The sequence below is a fragment of the Anser anser genome, assembly GCF_964211835.1.
Source record: "Anser anser genome assembly, chromosome: 1".
Lineage (NCBI taxonomy): Eukaryota > Metazoa > Chordata > Aves > Anseriformes > Anatidae > Anser > Anser anser.
In genome coordinates this window covers 167,098,805-167,118,313 of record NC_139720.1, presented here as the reverse complement: position 1 = coordinate 167,118,313, position 19,509 = coordinate 167,098,805, and the positions used below count along the sequence as shown (strand labels likewise).

At 34.9% G+C, this 19,509-nt stretch overlaps 1 protein-coding gene across 9 annotated transcripts in view; it reads right to left on the bottom strand.

The window, feature by feature from the left end:
* Positions 1 to 19,509, bottom strand: part of MYCBP2 (MYC binding protein 2) — a 197,523-nt gene that overhangs the window by 9,754 nt on the left and 168,260 nt on the right. For all 9 annotated transcript variants that reach the window (XM_083820540.1, XM_083820544.1, XM_083820543.1 and 6 more), the window contains 13 exons: positions 18,654 to 18,814; positions 17,899 to 18,055; positions 17,078 to 17,302; positions 16,659 to 16,724; positions 14,323 to 14,562; positions 14,087 to 14,185; positions 13,278 to 13,358; positions 11,687 to 11,953; positions 9,503 to 9,786; positions 9,141 to 9,237; positions 5,899 to 6,018; positions 4,090 to 4,191; positions 1,761 to 1,889 (listed from right to left, as the gene is read on the bottom strand). In XM_083820540.1, the coding sequence (XP_083676666.1) occupies positions 1,761 to 1,889; positions 4,090 to 4,191; positions 5,899 to 6,018; positions 9,141 to 9,237; positions 9,503 to 9,786; positions 11,687 to 11,953; positions 13,278 to 13,358; positions 14,087 to 14,185; positions 14,323 to 14,562; positions 16,659 to 16,724; positions 17,078 to 17,302; positions 17,899 to 18,055; positions 18,654 to 18,814 (2,028 nt within the window). The remainder of the gene's footprint in view (positions 1 to 1,760; positions 1,890 to 4,089; positions 4,192 to 5,898; positions 6,019 to 9,140; positions 9,238 to 9,502; positions 9,787 to 11,686; positions 11,954 to 13,277; positions 13,359 to 14,086; positions 14,186 to 14,322; positions 14,563 to 16,658; positions 16,725 to 17,077; positions 17,303 to 17,898; positions 18,056 to 18,653; positions 18,815 to 19,509) is intronic.

Here is a 19,509-nt window from a genome sequence, read left to right as displayed (position 1 = left end):
TACAGGCTGGCCTATCTTGAAAGGAGAGAAAATACAGTAAAAAGTATGTATGACAGAAGTTGGACAAGGTAAAGGAAGCCAAGAGAAAATAGGAGACAGGGAACATGACAGAATTTAAAGTTTAAATTGAGGGGCTTGACGTGAAAGATGTAAAGGTAAAGGTGATAAATAAAGACTAAAAGTTTAAACATGCTTTTAGAGGTGAATACGAAAATCTGATAAGTAGCTATTTTGGACAGATTAAAGGAGAGATGCGAGGACTTCTATGAGATAAGAACTTACTTTTATCAACTGTAATCTGAACAGGCTATATAGGAGAAATCAGAAAAATAAATGAGACTAGACTGTGCTGTGACATGACTGAAGTACAGACACACAAAATCATCTTCTTAAGATGACAAAACAGAAAAATTTCAAAGGGGATTGCAAAGATCCATGCGGAAAAATAGAAGACAATGGAGGCACATGGAACTTCTAGGCTGAATTTACATTGCAAATGCTGAGGCATCAAGGAAGAGATCTGTAGGGGGAAACTCTTAGTGCCAATGATCTGATATTTATATCACATGTACTCTGGACTAGCTGATCCCTTGCACTGACTGCTCATTAGGAGCTGAATTGCACTAGGTGTGTCTGGACCTTTGGTGTTTTTCTTTGTTGTTGTTTGTTTTTACTTTCACCTGGAAGGAATCCAATTCAAGGCTGCTCTACCAAATCAAAGCATGATAAGGAGAGAGAATCATAACAAAAGCACATTCTTGATCCTAAGTAAAACACTAATGTAGATTCACTCTGGGAGAGGGCAGAGTAATGATATCTACTGAATTAGCTTTATTGAGGTCTATTATTTTAACCTCTGTACAAATATAAGTAGACATAGGAAAAGGGGAAAATAAAGGCCCACAAAAACATAAAAGGGTGTTGAGAAAGAGGAAATATTCAATCGTTTCAAAAGTAACAGCATCTTCAGTGTAAATTGCAATTGGAAAAAGAAATATTCCAAGGAGAATATATTTTGAGGTTTAGACATGAAGAGGATTAAAGGGTAACACAAAGGAACACTAAACAGCAAAGAACACAGCAATTTGTAAAAACTCATCTAGGTAAGTCAAAGAGGAAAGACATTTCATCCCCAAAAGGAAAACAAAACAAAACAAAACAAAACAAAACAAAACAAAACAAGAAGTGAGGAAGTTTTCAAGCTTATGGATAATGACAACATATTTCCGTATGAAAAGACAGTGAGGGCTGGAGAAATACTGAAAAATAAGAGAAGACTGACATAAGAGAACCAATAGGAAAATTTGTTGTCAAGTGGTGTTCCTGGATATTAAAAAATATGTAAGCATTTAAACACAAAGGGGTTCGCAAGCACTGACTCGTGACAGAGGTAGTAAAGGAGATATAATTTAAAAGGAATAAAGAACAAAGTATACTTAAGAAAGGCTATGCAGTTCCTAGATGTTTCCTAACTATGTTCCTAGACAATGTTAGAATGAGAGAAAAAAGCTGACATAGTGTAAGAATTAGACTTGAGAAATGCTATGTGATTTTCAAATATTCTTCAAAAGATAACAGACAGAGGAATTTAGCTAAAACAGAACAAAGAATTAAATGAAAACTTCTCTATCCCATCATCAAAATAAAAACAAATAGTATTTTCCGGTTTGAATCTTGCAACTACCATTTGCTTGTATATTAATTGGGGAAATGCACATAATGTTTGCAGTGCATATGACATGATGACATGAATACTCTACCTGTCTCTGATGAGTTTTTGTTCGTCGATGGAGATGAAGGAATCGGTCACAATCTGTACACAAATTCCCACAGGCATTACATAAAATGATTGCGGCAGTTTCACCATCATCATGGTTATCGCACATTGGCTGAAAAAAATAAGAAACATTATTAAACAATTCATTTCAATTAAATCATTCATTTACTTCCAGAATGTGTTTTTATTCTCCCCTAACCCTACCTCCCAAATTAATAATAGATGATAAAGAGCTTGTATAGATTATTAATTGTATATTTCAAATAATTAATATTTAAATAATCAGATCTGGACACAAAGAGCCCCTGTTTACTGCATCAGTTCTTCCAATATTCTTCATCTCTTATTTTACATGAGGTAGTGAAGATGTATTCTACAAAAATATGTTTGAGACATCATTTTCAACCAGCCTGAGTTACACAGAAAAAAATTACGCTAACATGGGTTACAGGCACATTAACAGAAAACTGCATAGACATACAAAATTTTTACCCTTAATTCTTTCATATGGTAAATTTAGTCTGTTCAAGCACCTAATCTAAGTTGTAGGTCATCTACAACTCAGAGAGAACACAGTCCAAGCAAAAAGCTTCAAAATCTACCATAAATTAACTTGCTGTATTGATACATTTTTAATTTAACACAGACAGTTTTATTTTACAGTTCAGAACATCTACAAACAGAGTTCAATGACTGACTTTGATCATGCCTATCTCTGAGACCAAGTTTCCACTTTATTCCAGAACACACAGTTTCCATGATATTGCTCCTGCAACTTAGAACTAAAGCTTTTCAGCAGCATTCCTGGTTAAGGGGAACACACTTCACCTCAAAATTTGAAAATCCTGGTATAAAATGGGATTGGGGATTTTTGGGCTGGGTTCAGCAGCTTGTATGCCTGCTTGCCTATGTTTTGGCTGCTCCTCTACCATTTCCACTAGTTCAAATAAGCCCCAATTTCTAACTTTTTTCTTCCTATCTATGAACTAGACCACTGTTCTGGTTTTCTAATCCCCTACTGCTTGTCTTTGTGGAACAGCACAGGAAGCCTAAGGCAATGAAACTCTTCCTGTGAAAGCAAACACAGATGAAATGGGTTCAGTTTGATTTCATGAAGTCAATCTTTTTTATTATGGAATTCATGTTTCTAGTTCAGCTATTTAATTAGCTGACAAAAAATCTCTACTACAGGCCTGTCCTAAAATGGTTCATTCTATGATTAAAAAAAGCAATAAGGCTTTTTAACTTCTAAAGCTGTTCCATTAAATCATACATTGAAACAAAGATGACTTTCTAGGTATGAAAACTCATAAATTTGGGAAAGCCAAAATTTAAAGATTAAAAGATTTAAAGATTAAAGATGTATCTTTGCTCATGACCTTGTAAAGACTGCTTTGGGCTTCGTGTTTTCTCTTAGTTGAGCAATATTCTGTGCTGAATTGCAAAAAAGTTCTACAGAAGTCTTGACTTTCTACAGAGTCTTTTCTTAACCACCCTAGAAACCTTTCGTGTCTGCTTCATTCTCTCAGCAGAGTTTCAGTCCCACTGCTGCAGCTCTGCATATCCTATATTCTCTTTCTTCCTACACTAAACTGTACTGGAGGCTTCTTTGCTCTAAGCATACTCAGTTGCTAGCAGGAGGGCTCTTGCCTCCTGCAGGCATTCACCAAACCCTGATTCTTTATAGAGAGACCAGCTTCACTATTTTGCTCTTTCTGGATTCACAGTAAAAAATAAATAAATAAATAAATAAATCTCATATGCTTTTTGTGATACTGGAAAATACTGACAGAAACTGGATTCTTCTACTGTATTTCATATTAAAGTTGTAAATCCTAAGGCTGAATGGTAGCTTTCCTAAATTCATTTAGAGAGTTTCTTTCTCTTTGGGGTAATCACTCTCTCACTTAGATCTGGAAGACAAAGCTAAGTTGCAGATACATAGTTCTTGAGGAATACAAAATAATTGACTCTATTATGTTATAAAGATCCAGACAGAAAGGAAAAATCTCTCATAGAAGGTATCGTATTAACCAAGTCAATCTATCCTCAAAAATCCATTCTACAGGTCCTCGATTCACCCTGAATAGCAGTAGTATTGCTACCTTATTATTGATTTAAGTTGGAATTTCCATTTCTGAGCAGTATTTGTCTAGAAAACGAATACTTCAAACATGTATGTACAATTTCCATGGGGGACAGAGGGTGAAATAAGGTTAGGCCATGTTCACCTTTCCCTGTCACGTATTTGAAATTCTTTGACTACTGAATAAATCCAAATAAAGACAGAAGCATATGAGTTTTAATCTCACCATCTGTTTCTGTTGTCCATCCTTTCCCATCCATCTTCCTGATGACAGTCTATCAACATGATCCTGATCAAGTACACAGAGGGATGCTAGGGCCAGCCACAACTATTGAAAGACAAGGTACAATTAAATGTTTTAGAAAAAAAAAATCCAAATAAAAAAAAAATCAACTTTGACAGCTAAGAATAACACCGTTACCTGAAACCTGTACCATCGTTAGTTGAAGCCTGCACATATAATGCAAGTTTTTTCTTTTCCGAAATAAGTCAAGCACACAATAAAACTTATTAAACTTTTGGGAGCTACCTTGTTTCTTTCAACTACGATATTTTATGGTTGTAACTATGGTAGTTAGCACACAAGAGAGAAACAGTGAAGAAAGATCAACCAGAGTATATTATAGGAATGTGGAAAATACAGGAAACAATTAACACTTGTATATCAACCCAAAGCATTGCAGGTTTTGTGGGGAGAGGAGAAAATTGAAGGAGACAGACTCATCAGAAAAGTAACTTTAGGTCACTGAGATTAATTTCCCTATGTTCTCTCCTCACTGTACTGGGCATTACCTAGAAAGGGGTTCTGAGCTAAATGTCCTTCAGGCTTCACAGGAAGGTTTTCTCTCTTTTACTCCATTGACTACAGTGAAATCCTAGAGATTAGCTACATGAGGATAACTTGTCAGCAGGCCTGCAACCCAAACTGAAATGCACTTGACAGGTGCATTTCGGAATTGCTTTTGAACAAAAGTTTTGATTTCAACAAAATGGCTTCTGTTGAAAAACTGTAATAGAATCCCCCCAGAAATATGCACTTTCACGACAGGACTAAAGTTCACTCACAAGGAGAGCTGGCCTGATGTTCAGGGCTCCTCTATGACCTGATTAAACTAACACAGTGACAGCAGGAGCTACCAGTACTCTGAGATAGTGTCTTCCAAAAAGCTGAGAATATATGAGTAAGAAGGTAGAAAAAAAAACCTGGCACAGCCTTTAAGATGGAAAACAACATGAGTGATAAATGCATGCAACCATCGCAAATCTCTCCTTTTACTCAAAATTATATTTATGAAGCCAAAATTTGTACTGCCTAAGATGGAAAGAATGCCATAATTTACAGGTATGCTTTTAGTGGTATTTCAAGCAATCTGTTGAAGTTAAGTTAGTCTCAATTTCTGTAAAAGATTCATAGAAAAAGTAAAGACAGAAAGAAAAAAAACAGGCTCAGCAAATTATTTTTCATTTTGAGACTAAAACATAGATGAAGTTTAGCTTAGTTGTCCTAGAGAATGTTTTTGTTTTTTTTCCTGAGTGTTTTCATAATAGCTTTGAGATGTGGCAGCTGATGACCTAGAAATCAAACCACTTAAAATGATAGCATAGAGAGCTGGAGAAAGACAGCTGATACATATTGTGCAATTTTCCATGCAGATCACATAAATTTAGTTAAAGGCAAGTTTCACAAACTTAAAACAGAATTACTTCAAGAATAAAAAACCAAAAGTATAGGAATAACACTTATTCTTCATTACTTTAGAGGTATGCAAGATGCAGACTTAATCAAAATTCTGTTTTTACCACAAATAAAACAACTCAGTCTACCATGACACAAAGATAGCAAGACTTTTAGTAGGACAAGCAGTGATTGACTTAAGTAACAACCTGTCCATTATGCACAGAGACAATGTAAGCTGTATACTGTATACATTATTTCCCGAGAAAACCCACAAGGGAAATATTTGCTGAAGAATAGGAAGGCTCTTCCTACTGCATGTTTGCAATGAACTAATGTCAAATTCAGTAAAATTCTTACTCTGGTTGTTGCAATGCACCTCACTGGTGATCGGTATTCTTCTTCCATTTTGGTCAGAGCTATGATGGTTTCAGCAATAGCATTCTTTGTCACACGAGACCAAGCTTCTGACAGATGACCCTGTTAAAGAAGAAACTATATGTAAATGTCTCAAAGAATTTATTACAGTTTTTATTAATATTTAAAACAACTAAAATTGGATTGCTACAAGCAATGTTAGGTTAGGATCTCAGGTTCAAATAGAAAAAGAGTAAGTCAGGGATGACTTCGACAAACCATGTGTTTTATCTCCAACAAATCTGGTAAAATTAATCCTCAAATAGTCAGGTGACTGACTGAGGTAGAATCTAGGATAGAACAGAACAGAACAGCATTGTTCAGTTGGAAGAGTTCTTCTAAGATCATCTAGTCCAAATGCCTGACAACTTCAGGGCTAACCAAAAATTAAAACATATCACTGAGGGCATTATCCAAATGCCTCTTCAACAGTGACAACAGGCATGGGGCAACAACAACCATGCTAGGAAGACTGTTCCAGTGTTTGACCATGCTCACAGTAAAGAAATTTTTCCTAATATCTATTCTGAACTTCCCCTGGTGCAGCTTTGTGCCATTCCTGCATGTCCTGACATAGGTGACCAGGGAGAAGAGTTTAGCACATCCCTCGCCACTTCTCCTCCTCAGGAAGCTGTACAGAGCAGTGAGGTTGCCTCTTGGCCTTCTCTTCTCCAAACTAGACAACCCAAGTGTCCTCACCCTCTCCTCATAGGACAGGCGTTCCAGAACTTTAACCAGCTTATTTGCCCTCCTCTAGATGCCTTCAAGGACCGTAACATCCTTTTTATACTGTGGAGCCCAGCACTGCACACAGTATTCAAGGTGGGGCCACACCAATGCTAAATACATCAAGAGAACCACCTCTTTTGATCAGCTGACTATCCGAGCAACTACTGAAATGACTAACTTGCAATAGGTAGAGGGCATATGATTTGAAGAATGAAAGAGCATATTCTTAAAATTCACCCCTATGAAGAAAGAATCAGAGCTGGAGCACAAAAGCTCTAAAAGTAGCTCTAAAAGGCCTCAACTAAAGGTTTTAAAGCTGGGACACCTCTATTCCTCCACCTTCTTTGGAGTAATATGGCTGAACACATGAACATGTTCTGTGCAAACCTAAACCACTGAGGTCCCTTACAAAACATACTTCAAAAAATGTTAGTACTCCCAACCCTTGAATGCCTAAGCCACATCTCCCTCGCCTAGAATAAAAGGCAATAAAGTTCACATCTCTTCTCTGTACAACAGGAGAGGAGTGTCTTTATTGTACAGCTATCAAATACTGTAGTGTAACTCAGACCCAATCATTCCTTTAGGAGATGCTATACTTTAAGCAATTCAGAATCTACTGAAAGAGAGATTTATATCCACATCTGAGAGGACTACTACTTTATCTGACTGACCTGATTTCCTCCTCCCCCCCCACCCCCCCCCTTTAATAATAAATAGTTATATGTTTATTCCAAATAGAATACTTTAAACAAGAGAATTTAAGACCCACACCAGTATACCCACAGAAAACTATCAGGGCATGTGGAAGATGGAGATTTGACTACGTATCCAAGCATACTCTGGATATGCACTTAAGTTGCCATGTCCAACTCCACAGCTTTAAGCACTTTCCTGCACATGTCTACAATGGTTTTGTAGAACCAGATACTAGCAAACGCAACTGAGTTTCATGGTGAAGGTCTTAAATGGTGATAGGAATTACTTAGACAAAAATACAAGCATTCGATTTGAGTCAGTCAGCCTTTTTTTTTTTTCCTACTAATCTCTTTATTTTATTCCTGGCAAAGGCCTCTGCATAATTTAGTTCTGACTGGCTATTCCTTTAACGGATCACCTTTCCTGTCATGGAAGCTTCTCTGCTGTGCTGGGAGCCTTCATAACTCAATGCTGAGGCAACATAATAACTCAATGTTGTTAGGCAACAAGCAGTTCTGCAACAGGACTACACAACAGCTATTAGAAGATTATTCAAGTGCAAAGCCAAGTGGTCACAAATGGGGAAATATCTGAATTAACATTGCTTATACCTCTGTGATACTGATTTAACTCCTTTAAAATATACATATTATGATCACTTTGATTATATATTTGCTTTCCTACAGGTCAATTTTGAACAAATGAATAGCAATCTAGTATGTTCTTTTCTCAATTTAGTGGCTGGACTTCACAACTGTTAAAAGCACAGTACTCAAACCCTTCTTTGAACTCAGTCGTGTTCATGGAGCTTCCTGTCACACTAGTCATAATGGTGCCAAGCATTTCATAAATTTTCATCTTATAAACTTCCTGTGTGCTAAGGACCATGGCAACTTCAAACATAAAATGAGACACAGAGTCTGCACCACAGCTCTCAAACATTTTGTGTACTGTAGTTCTCCCTCTATGGAAACCAGGAGTGGTAGTGGAGCCAGCACACAACTTTCTTATGTGATTAAGTATGGGTGACACACAGACTGGGAAGGGTCGTCACAGTAAACATACTTAGTTTGAGAGATTGGAGGCCAATACTATAAACCACTTCAGAAGTTTCAAGTTTGAGATGATGCAGGATGCATTTATTCTTCCCCCTGCAGTGGACTATGAAGTATATTTTGGATGCTCAAAGTGTTCATTATCTTAAGTTGAAGCTGGGAACATCCAACATTTAGACAGGATGTGGAGCCAGAATCCCATAAACAAGGACCACAGAGTTTGCTTCAAAAGACTTGATCAACATTATTTAAAAATGCTTCACAAGAGAATTCACTATTTTCCTGACATTTTCCCACTTACCCAAAACATACCTACCAACAGCAGTTACAATACCAGCAACAACCCTTAAAAAAAAGTCCTGAACAAATCAGCTCCCCCTGCCAATTCATTCTCAATGCATGTTGCATCCTATACAATGGAGTGGGGTGCCTGAGAAAAACATGGACCTATACATACAGGAGTCATCACATTAATCCTAGCATTTACTGTACTGAATTCACTAGGCTGAATTAGAACTCAGGTACTACTGCTTCTAGGCTTAGATTCTACCCAAAAGATTCTACTTTTTTCTTCCTGAGACCAACTCACATTTAAAAGCTCAACACAATATTAACTGTAATGTAAATTAATGAAAAAAAATGTATTATTCATTATCAGAAATATTTGAATATCCCCCACACATTTACAGGATAGAAACTTACTGCTGCCATGTCTTTAATCAGCTTAATAATGATCTCTGAAATCTGTGTAGGTGTTGAACCCTTCATCCACCAATGGCTTTCACCTCGCCGAATATAGCTACAAAGAACATATTGTAATAAATGAAAAAATTCAAGTAATTAGTTATATTTGTCAAAATCTACCTCAAATAGTGAACATGTTCAGCATATGGTAGCTTTTTGTTTGTTTTTAATCAGACTCACTAATAACTTGACCTATACTGTCAGTGTTACACATTTTTCCCATTTATTAAACAAAGAATATAAAAGACAACAACTGACTTCAAAATATGCATTTCTTTTATGCTTTTAGCTTGAGAGCACATACTTATTTTTAAACAAACCTGGAATTGAAGATCATGGGAAGTGTGACTGTAGTAACTCCTTTGCCTGCAGTAGTGCCAGCTGTCCCAGTTATAGTAGTTCCTTTGGCTTTTAGCTGTACAGTGAGAGCTTTGGCAATGCATCCCAAAAACATATCTAAGATACCCAGTTTATTCCAATCTCCTTTTTCTGTTGAGTGAATGATATCACTTATATCTGCTGGTGGAAGAGACTTCACTCCTATGATACTAGCCAGGCGACTAGGGGTTACTTCAGGCAAAACACGTCTTAGTAATGATGTTACCTGGAAACAGAATCAAACCACCACAACTCTTACCAAGACAGATAGAGTTTTCAAGCAAAATCAGATAAACTCCATTTTCTCCTTCACAAATTATTTCTCTAAGACAGAATGCATTCTCTCTATGTACTTAAATCACACTTGTAAGAAATTCTGTAAGGTTCCCATCTTATTTTTAAGTAATTGTTCTTAATATGCCTAGGCAAAGCCTAAGAGTCCAAAATCAATCTCACTCAAAAAATACTTAGTCTTCATATAATAATAAAACCACGCTTGGTACTGAAGTTATGATGGCAGCTATGCAGATGTTTGCACAACTTTAATTTGCTTGCACATTACTGACACACCCACCCTGTGTAGTCTTTAAATGTCATAAACTGTAGTAGAACAGTTAGAGACACTTGCAACTTTTGAAAACAGAAAATACTTTTCTTGAGGTACTGAGAATCGTGATACCCTTCCATGGTACTCTCGCTGCGCTGCCGCCCCCACCCCTCATTTAGTTTCCTTATAATATTCTAACTATACTCTTTTGAAAAGGAAATCTGTGCCAACAGATCTGAATCTAACAGAACACATCTTGAAAGGATATGCTTCAACTTCACCAATAGGTGGAACTGGGGTTGGAATTGGATATGCCATGCACAATTTGGTACAAATTAGGATATACCAAAGTTTACAGAGTTATATTTTATATCTCATCTCTCAAACTTTCAATGTTCTCTTGAAAAACTTTACATTTTAAGAAAAAACATTATTTTGCACATCTGTAATAAATCAGAATTACCAAGTGAGGCAGTATCTGCCTCCAGATGGGACATGATATTCAAACAATTCAGAAAATTGAAAAGAGAAACATAGAGAGTATAATACAAAAAAACTCCTGAAACATGAACTAAAAATCCACACGGAGAAGACACACCAGCTAGCAACAGCAAGCTAGTGCATTAACTGTATTAAAGCAAATATTTTACATGTGTACAAGTTTATGGTATATTATGTGCATATAAATACAAATACACTTGCACAATGCTCAAGTTCATAAAGAAACAGAAATATTAAAACTTTACCTGAGGATACCAGAAGTAGAAAGGAATTGTCTACTTCCACACTGCTCACAGTCTGAGTGTAAGATAAAGATGCTAAGGACTCATGCCAGAACAGTAACAAAGTCTGCTAATTAAAAGCCCGTGATCTTACCTACACAGGCTATATGGATATAACATATGCAAAATATAAAATACCCAAACCACAGCGGATTCTTAGGTCCTGCCCATTTGACAGACATTTCAAGCCTTTTCTGCTCATCTTGCCAAACACAAAATCATTCAGAATAAGGACAAGAACAGTGAAGAGTGCTTTTACTCAAAGGCATTTCAGAATAGTCTCTTGATTTAGGTTGATTATGACACAAATGTTATCTAAAGCAATTTTGTGTTCCTACATCTCAAAGTTACACCTCTTGGGAACAAAGCATAAAAAACTTCCTCAAAAGTGAGTTTATTTTATGACTCTAGTCTTCAATATTGGGGTTCCTGCTAACAGTTTTACAGAGTTAAATTGTGGTGGTGTTTGGTGTATATATATCAAACAAATAGAACTTGATCATTTTAACCTCATTCAAAAACTTAAAACAAACCCAAAAACTAACAAACTATCAGTTAAATTCCAAAAAGAGATTCTGTAAATTTGCCCTCTACTCATGACTGCAATACTAAATTGAGATGCTTTATCTACAATTATTCCTTATGTGGAATAGTCTGAATATGATTGGAAAAACATTTTGAAAGTGAAAATCCAAACTTATATTTCACAAAAAAAAATATTATCAAGCACATGATTATAAGATTTTAAAGACTTTTTTCTACGAAACCAAGATAGACAAGGAATAGTTAGCACTCACCTGTCTCTGCACCCTAGGAGAAGCTGTGTGTAATAACGAGAAGAGATCCTGGAGCAGAGTCAGCTGCTGAGCCAGATACTGCCGGCCTACATTGGAACCGCTCAATGCCAGCACCATTGACAGCAGCTCAAAGCAATATGCGTCAGAAGAAGCATCTTCATCATTAGGTTGTGAGTTCGCATTCTCTTTGCTAGAGATGGCATGCTCCCACTCCTCACGCACACGCGTCGCTTCCATTCGTATGGCCTGGACTATATGAGCACAAACCTAGTAGAATCCAAATACATAGTTAACTCTTAAAAACTTTTAATTTAAAACTTAAAAAATTTAAACTTAAAAACAAGTCTGATCACTTGTAATTTAATTATCTTCACATATATGACAAAAACAAAAAGCCTGTGAAATTTGTCCTGTCTTTAAATTACTTCTCAACATTAACAAACTGAAATTAAGAATAAAATCTAAATTTAAATTTAGAATAAAGATTTAGATAAAATTCTTCAAAATTAAGGTTTTGATTTAACACTGGATTTGCTCCCCTTCGCTCAGAAAAATTTCATTAGAAGAACGAGTCTTTATTGTCATTTCCTGCACTGCCGTTTTTTATATATAGGATTCAGGCAAAGAACAAAACCCACAACTATAAAGAAACACATTTAATCAACATCCCCAAAAGAAAAGTACTTATTTAAATGCTTATTATCTTGTTTAGTTTGTTATTTAGGAAACTGAAGAGGTTTTAGATAACGTATTTTCATTTTACCAATGGCATTTAGAAAGTATATTTAAGAGATTTTAAAACTTACTTAGGATGTGTGACAGAAAAAGTTAGACAAGACATGAAGAATGTACTAAACTTCAAACAGAATCTAATTCTTCTTGTACTGCTGTGAAATTTTTCACTGTACTGTTTGTCTCATGATAGGTGTAATAAAAATAACACAAATGGTTATGTTAATTGGTATATTTTAAAAAACTTTAATATTTAAAAGAAGAAAATAACACACTGTAACTACTGTAACTACTATTTCACATTGAGAAAAAAAAGATAAGTAAAACCACAAACCTAAACTTCCACTAACTGCAGGAAAGAATAATTTAAGAATCTATACACTGATTACTTTTTTAGGCTTACATTTCATCAAACATAAATGTTTTGTTGACAGATAGGAGGAGAAAAATATGTGTGAACTAAGAGTCTAAAGTCTGTCATCATCTCCTTAAGCTTTGAGAGTGTATATTATCACACTACTATTATCAACAGAAACAAATTACGTACCACTTACAACTTCTAAACTAATTTGAGTCTAACAGGATATATTTTTTACCTCATTAAAATGGATTTTTTCAGTGTCTGTTTCAGCAGATTTTTCATATAAAATACATACACACAATTAAAATGTAACCCAAAATTTGATTATAGAAACCAGAAGTTCTCTATAATCACCATCACCCATTCTATGAATTTATGAAGTTGAAATAACTGAATAACTGAAAATGTCAAATAAGGGGTTCTATATTTTCTGGAAAATAGTATAACTATTATAGAATACATATATTTAATCCTCAAAGCATTTCAGAGCGAACAAACCTGCTTTTGCAAATTTGTCAGTTTGCTTCGGCTGAATATGATTCCCACCATGTGCTCTTTCAGGTCCGCATCTGATGTTGCCTTTGTAAAAAGCATATTTAATATTAGATCAAGAGTGACAAAAACAATTCCTAACTTCCTAATAATTACACAAAAGCAAGAAGTACAAGCAAAATAAATTTGATACTCATTTTCTTCCTCTTTAGGAATAAAATTTGAGGATGAAATAAGATAATCAATAAGCAAAAAAGTGAAGTATAGTTACCTAAGATTCAGCCTCTTCATTTACCTTAATACAATCACTCATTAAGTCTTTGTATAGCAGTGCACAGAATATACTTTTCACTTTATATATACTTTACATATTTTGCAATAAAAGAAACAGACAATACACACTTCTTAAACTACTCCTTGCATGAGAGTATGCTAGATAAAAGGATACTAGTGAGGTTTCTTTATAATACTTTTTCTCCAAACATCAACAGAGCCCCTCCCTTTTGAGGCATAAGATATTAGGCAAGAAGGGCTTTCAGGTTGACCGTTACTTCAGGTGTTAAGTACCTTTGTAATTGTATGGATTACTTGTGTCACTGCTAGTACAATAGTATGATGTTTCCATTAGACATATATACCCACCAAAAAATTGGCTGATAAAAAAAAAAAAAGTAATTTTAAGAAAAAATATGCAATCGACATGTTATTTTTGTTGTGATTTAAAAATTATGGAGCATAAGACATGACAAATATGGAAAATCATCCTGGATATTTTTTTTTCAGCGAAGTAATATTGATAGAATACAAATAAATACATTGTGTACTTTTTCTTCTCCTTCTGGGGAAGACAAGAGTGCTTTTTCTTCTTGTTCTGGGGTCGGCTCAGCATCACCGGAGATGAGTTTTCCGAATACCTGGAAGAAAGATACTGATAATTAACTTATCTCAAAGATAAACTTGTGCAGTTGTAACATTTTACTTTAATACATAAAGCACTGCAAGTCTACAATTATAGTAACTTTCACTGCTTAACACATCAGCAAAAACCCACCTGGGACGTAATAAGTCGGAATACTCTCAGCGTTTCAGATTCACAGTTTCTTTGCTGAGCTACACTTGCAGAAATCTGGCCTGCTATTTTAATGCTTTCACCATCTTTCCATCCAAGAATTTTCACTTGTCGAACTCTGAGTGTGTTCTCTGGACCTTTCAATTCAATTTTGATGATGTGATTATCACCCCCAGGAAGTTCACTTGTTACCCAGCCAATATGTCTTGAATCCAAGTCTACCTATTAAACAGGAATATAAAGATGGGAACTGACATTGCAACATCAAACAAAAAGTCACCTACCTCTAAAACAAACCCGTTGCATACCACTGGAACAAATACAGCATTTACCATAAAATTTTTATTCTGAGTAGTAAGTAATTATAAAAATATTCAACTTGATGAATTCAGATTAAAAAATTTAAAACTTAAGTAAAATGACATATAGCCATTATTTTTGTCTTTAAAGCCTATTAAAAAGTGAGCTATCAGTCACTTTTACTGTCTAAGCAACAGTTCACACATTAAAAATATCCATTTTGAATTGACATTTGCTTACTACTTCTTGTTAAAAAAAAAAATAGTCATCATAATTTACCTGAAAATATAAGACACAATTATCAGTACCTAAGTTATTCTATCTCAATTCACGTAAACCCCTGCAAAAGAAATATTAACTTTGTGGATGTCACTAATTGATATCCTTTGCAAGAGAGGAAGGACTTAGTAATTGTAAAAAAAGACAGACGAATTGTATCATTTAAACTGTGATGCTACTACTGGAAGATAAAAAATGCTTCATGCTCAGATCAGTCTCAGTGGCCCTAAACTGCAGTTGGTCCTGAGTATCCTCTCACTTCCATAGGGCCCAAATACTATATATAATCAAACTAGCATTTGTTCCTCTCCCATTTCTACCCTAGCTCTCAGTGTCTGCATTAAACTGTGCTGCAGCAGACAAGACTGATTTTTTATTTAATATCACAAGATAGAGGCTATGTATGAGTTGGGGTACAGTATGTTGGTGCATTTTAAGATAAAAAGTCTGTTGGAGAAATGCTAGAGAGCTGTTTAATAAGGAGGAAGCAAAGCTGAATTAAGTCCTGCTTATCTTCTGGAAGTGAATCATCCCTGGAAAAATGCCTGGGCACTGTGTTCCAGCAGACAGAAACAAAGACATGGATCAAACTAACAACACTCAGAGAAATATACACTCTACGTATACACACACACACACTTATGTCTACGTATATCCAGACACACTCACACTCCACTGTTCAGTATGAGCCGACTGTACCAAAGTTTTTGCTTGTTTCAGAAACATAACATCTTTTGGAGCTGTATTTTTACCTTAAATGCTCTCTGAGGATAAAAGGTAGAGAAAAGCGAAACCATTTCTCTCTCCTTCATCTGGTTTAACTGTACGGAATTTCAGTGTTACCAGGTGTTACCTGTGACACAGTTAAGATGCTTCTCCCTGAAGAACCTTACCACCAATAGCCAGTAAGCTAAATGATAGAAGTTTTGCACCCCAAACAGTAACTGCCTACTTAAAACCTTAAATATATTTGGTGGGTCACATCAATGTCGAAATACAAAGCACTGTTTTCTGTGTACAAACCATGCATTTATCATTTAGCTTAGTAACAGAACTACAAAGATTGAATACTATTCTGAACTTGAACTTGATTCTCTGGACAGAAGTCCAAAAGCTACACAAAGTTGAGAACTAGAAACAAGGGAAAATGTGTGCTATGAACATGTATTAGATAACATATTAAAAAAACCCTAATGCTGAAAGTAAATAATTTATTTTCTTTTCTTCGGTGTTCTACTTCTGCCCAGTCTTCAGTTGCCCTTCTCTAATGAAGAATGATTCCACGAAGCAGATGAAAGGTAGTAACAGTACAACACTAAGCAGCTAGCCATCAGAGCATCTAACAATGTATAATACTATGCCATACAATTATTTAAGGCATATTTAGATAAATGAAACTCTAAAAGAAACCAAACATTTTTTGGATCTTATAGAACACAAGCTAAACAATCTGTTTCAAAACCTTTCCACGTGATACCTTATCCTTTCACCTGTAGTAATGAAAAATCTAAGTAACATTTTAGATTAGTCTGTTCTGTTCTAGTAAAAGAGTAAAAACTTGATCAATACTCAGTATATATGAAAACTGAATTCTGTTATTAATAACATAGTGTTTTCAAAGGAAGCCCAATATTTTCAAAACAATGTATTTTCCATAAGAAATGGAAAATATTTGCTCTAAAAATCTGGCATATGCAGCCAAAAACATAACTGCGATTTTTCAATGTTAAAATGTTTACCTGCTTTATTCTGCAGAGATCTTCTACTGCCTTGCCAGTTAGGAAGGTCATTGAAGTCACTTTGTTCTACAACAGACAAGCAAAAGAAGAAAATATTTCAACTGAAGACCATTCTGGGTATTTCTTCCCTATTAAGAGAGTATGTACATAAAAGAGACAAGTTTTGTTATGAAAATAAGTACATGTGAAATTGAACATGCTACTGAGAACTAATTTTCCCAGTCTCAGGTTCACATAAACTGCAAATTTAGATGAATCACTCTCATCAGATACTGCTTTCAAAGCTAGAGGAATCAGAAACTTTATTTTAAAATATGAACTTCTGAATTAGAATTACACACTGAACTGCATACAACTGACATACAACTTTGTCTACACATTTCCATTTCATTCCATTTTTCATTTCATTTCCTTCTTACCCCAAGATCTCTGGAATTGTCTACATGAACACACACATAACGTGCATTGATTCCTTTTACACAGTTAATTGTGATGTTTTTAGTTTTGTTTTTGTCTTCATCTCCTGACTCCCAGAACGTTTCTGTAGATCCATCTGTTAAACTACCAATCATGGCAGGTCGGCTTGATGTTTTAATGTCAACAATGCTTGTTAGGTCTTTTAGACAAACCACTATACAGAGTTCCTGTGAAAACAAATGAGAACATTTAAAGTATCTGAAACTATGCTCTAATACAGGCATTATTCACATTTCTAAAACCATACAGGAATCATATTCCCGTTACGAGAATTATGCTCTCTGAATTAAGGAAGAAATTTGTCACTTGTTGGTTCAAGTTATTCAGGCCTTTGAAACAAAGGAAACAATAATATAGCTAACAGACAAATATATTAGTAAATATGTAAATAGTAAATATGTAAATGTATTAATAAAGAAAACAATTTAGAGCTATTCATTAGGAGTATTAATCTCCTCAGAACAATACAAGAAAAAAAGGTACGAGCAAGTAAGAATTGGAAGTATGTAGCATTTAGAAATGGAACTAACTCAATGAACTAAATGAATTACCTAAATGAACTATACAGGCTAAGAGACAATATTTGAACCTCTAAAGCTAAATATGAAAACCTGAGTATCAGAAACACGATTCCCTACAGAGATTCTTTCAAAGAAATATTACATTGCAATAAAATACATTTTTATTTCATATGGAGTGGATTATAGGAACTACACACTGTTCATAATTGATCTCTGCTTTTGAAAGAGAGATTAATACTCACCTGATTCATGATTTCAAAACCTGACTGTATACTGATACTAAAACTCTCTTCACTATCTCCATCATCAGATTTAGACAAAATATTGTTGATATGATGGAAAACATTGCTCTGGTGCAGGAACTGGTGATCAGATTGTTTGAATTTGAGACTCCAACACCTAAAAACACATATAGCCAATTTTAATACTTTGAACACTGATTAAAAGACACAAGCTACCAGCAAAGCTATTAATTACATTTTTGCTTCTTGAAATGTTTTGTATAAACCTTTAACTTTATTTTTTTCAGAATCGTAAGTGCTTCTATTTAACATTTTAAGGAAAGCAGGAATAAACTTAAAATTTTAACAGGGAATATTTTCGCTGTTATTCAATTTTTATCTTCAAGACCAATAAACAGGAAAAATTTCAAGCCTTTTAAGAAGACTACTGTGAGCAAATGTTATTACACTACCATGCACATACACACATACCATCACATTCTTCAATAATAAATATTTTTTAAAATAGTGGATACAGTACAGAATTTAAGAACAAATAAATTTTTCTCTAAATAGCTTTTATACTAGTATTTATACATATAAACAAATACATCTTTTACATGTATCTTTTCTATCTGTAAGGAAATGCATGCTGACTTTCATAAAAGCATATAAATGTGTTTCAAACTTCCAATCTATACTGCAAACCCTTTTCATCTAGAAAGAATGTTAAAGATGCTTTCAGCCTTTTAATACTTTTCTTACTTTGTGCTTACCTTAAGGCCATTTGCTGTAATGCACTACCACTGGGTAGAGACATCATAAGATCAGAGATTGTCTGGAGCAGTCGATGAAAAGTGTGGGGTAATGGGTGAGCTGCTTCACCAGCAATTACTATATCTGACAGAGGATGTTCACACACTCTTGTGTCTTTCTCCTAAGATTCAAAGCAATTTGTGTTTTGTTAACAGACTTTCACACAAAAAAAGGTTAAATGAATATAAAAACATTTATGATATTTGAGATTAACTGCATCAATGCCATAATAAATGTGAACTTCCAAGCAGTTCCTCTCAGAGAATTCTTAAAATAACAATGTATACGTGAACAGTGAACAAGGAATTTGGGAAATATATTAACACATGACTTTTCTCATGATTTAAAGATATGAAACATTAAATTGCAATGACTTTGGAGAAAAAAATAGAGAAATTAACACCTTCTAGCTGTTAATAACTTCTCTGAGCAGCAAAAAACAGCCACAGCAAACTCACTGATTAAGCTAAGGTTATCAGTTGCTTTATTTCATTAGACCTGTGGAAACAATGATTCTTATTTAAGGTGCATCAATATAAGAAAAGTTGTGCATTGGGAGCAAACTTCCCCTGGGCAGTGGGTAAGAAAGCATTGGCACAGGATCAACAAAGATGGGGAAACAGCTAAGTGTGCTGTTGGGCGGGGTAGCAGAGAAAGAGAAGGGCCTCCTATTTCAAAAGGCAGGGGAGAAACTGACCCATGAAGGATAAAAACTGTTTTCTCTGCCTTCTAAACAGCTTATTTTCTAAAAGAAAATTTAATCACACTTGAATCACAGAGCCCAGCTGCATGATCCCAACCAACATACTAACACCC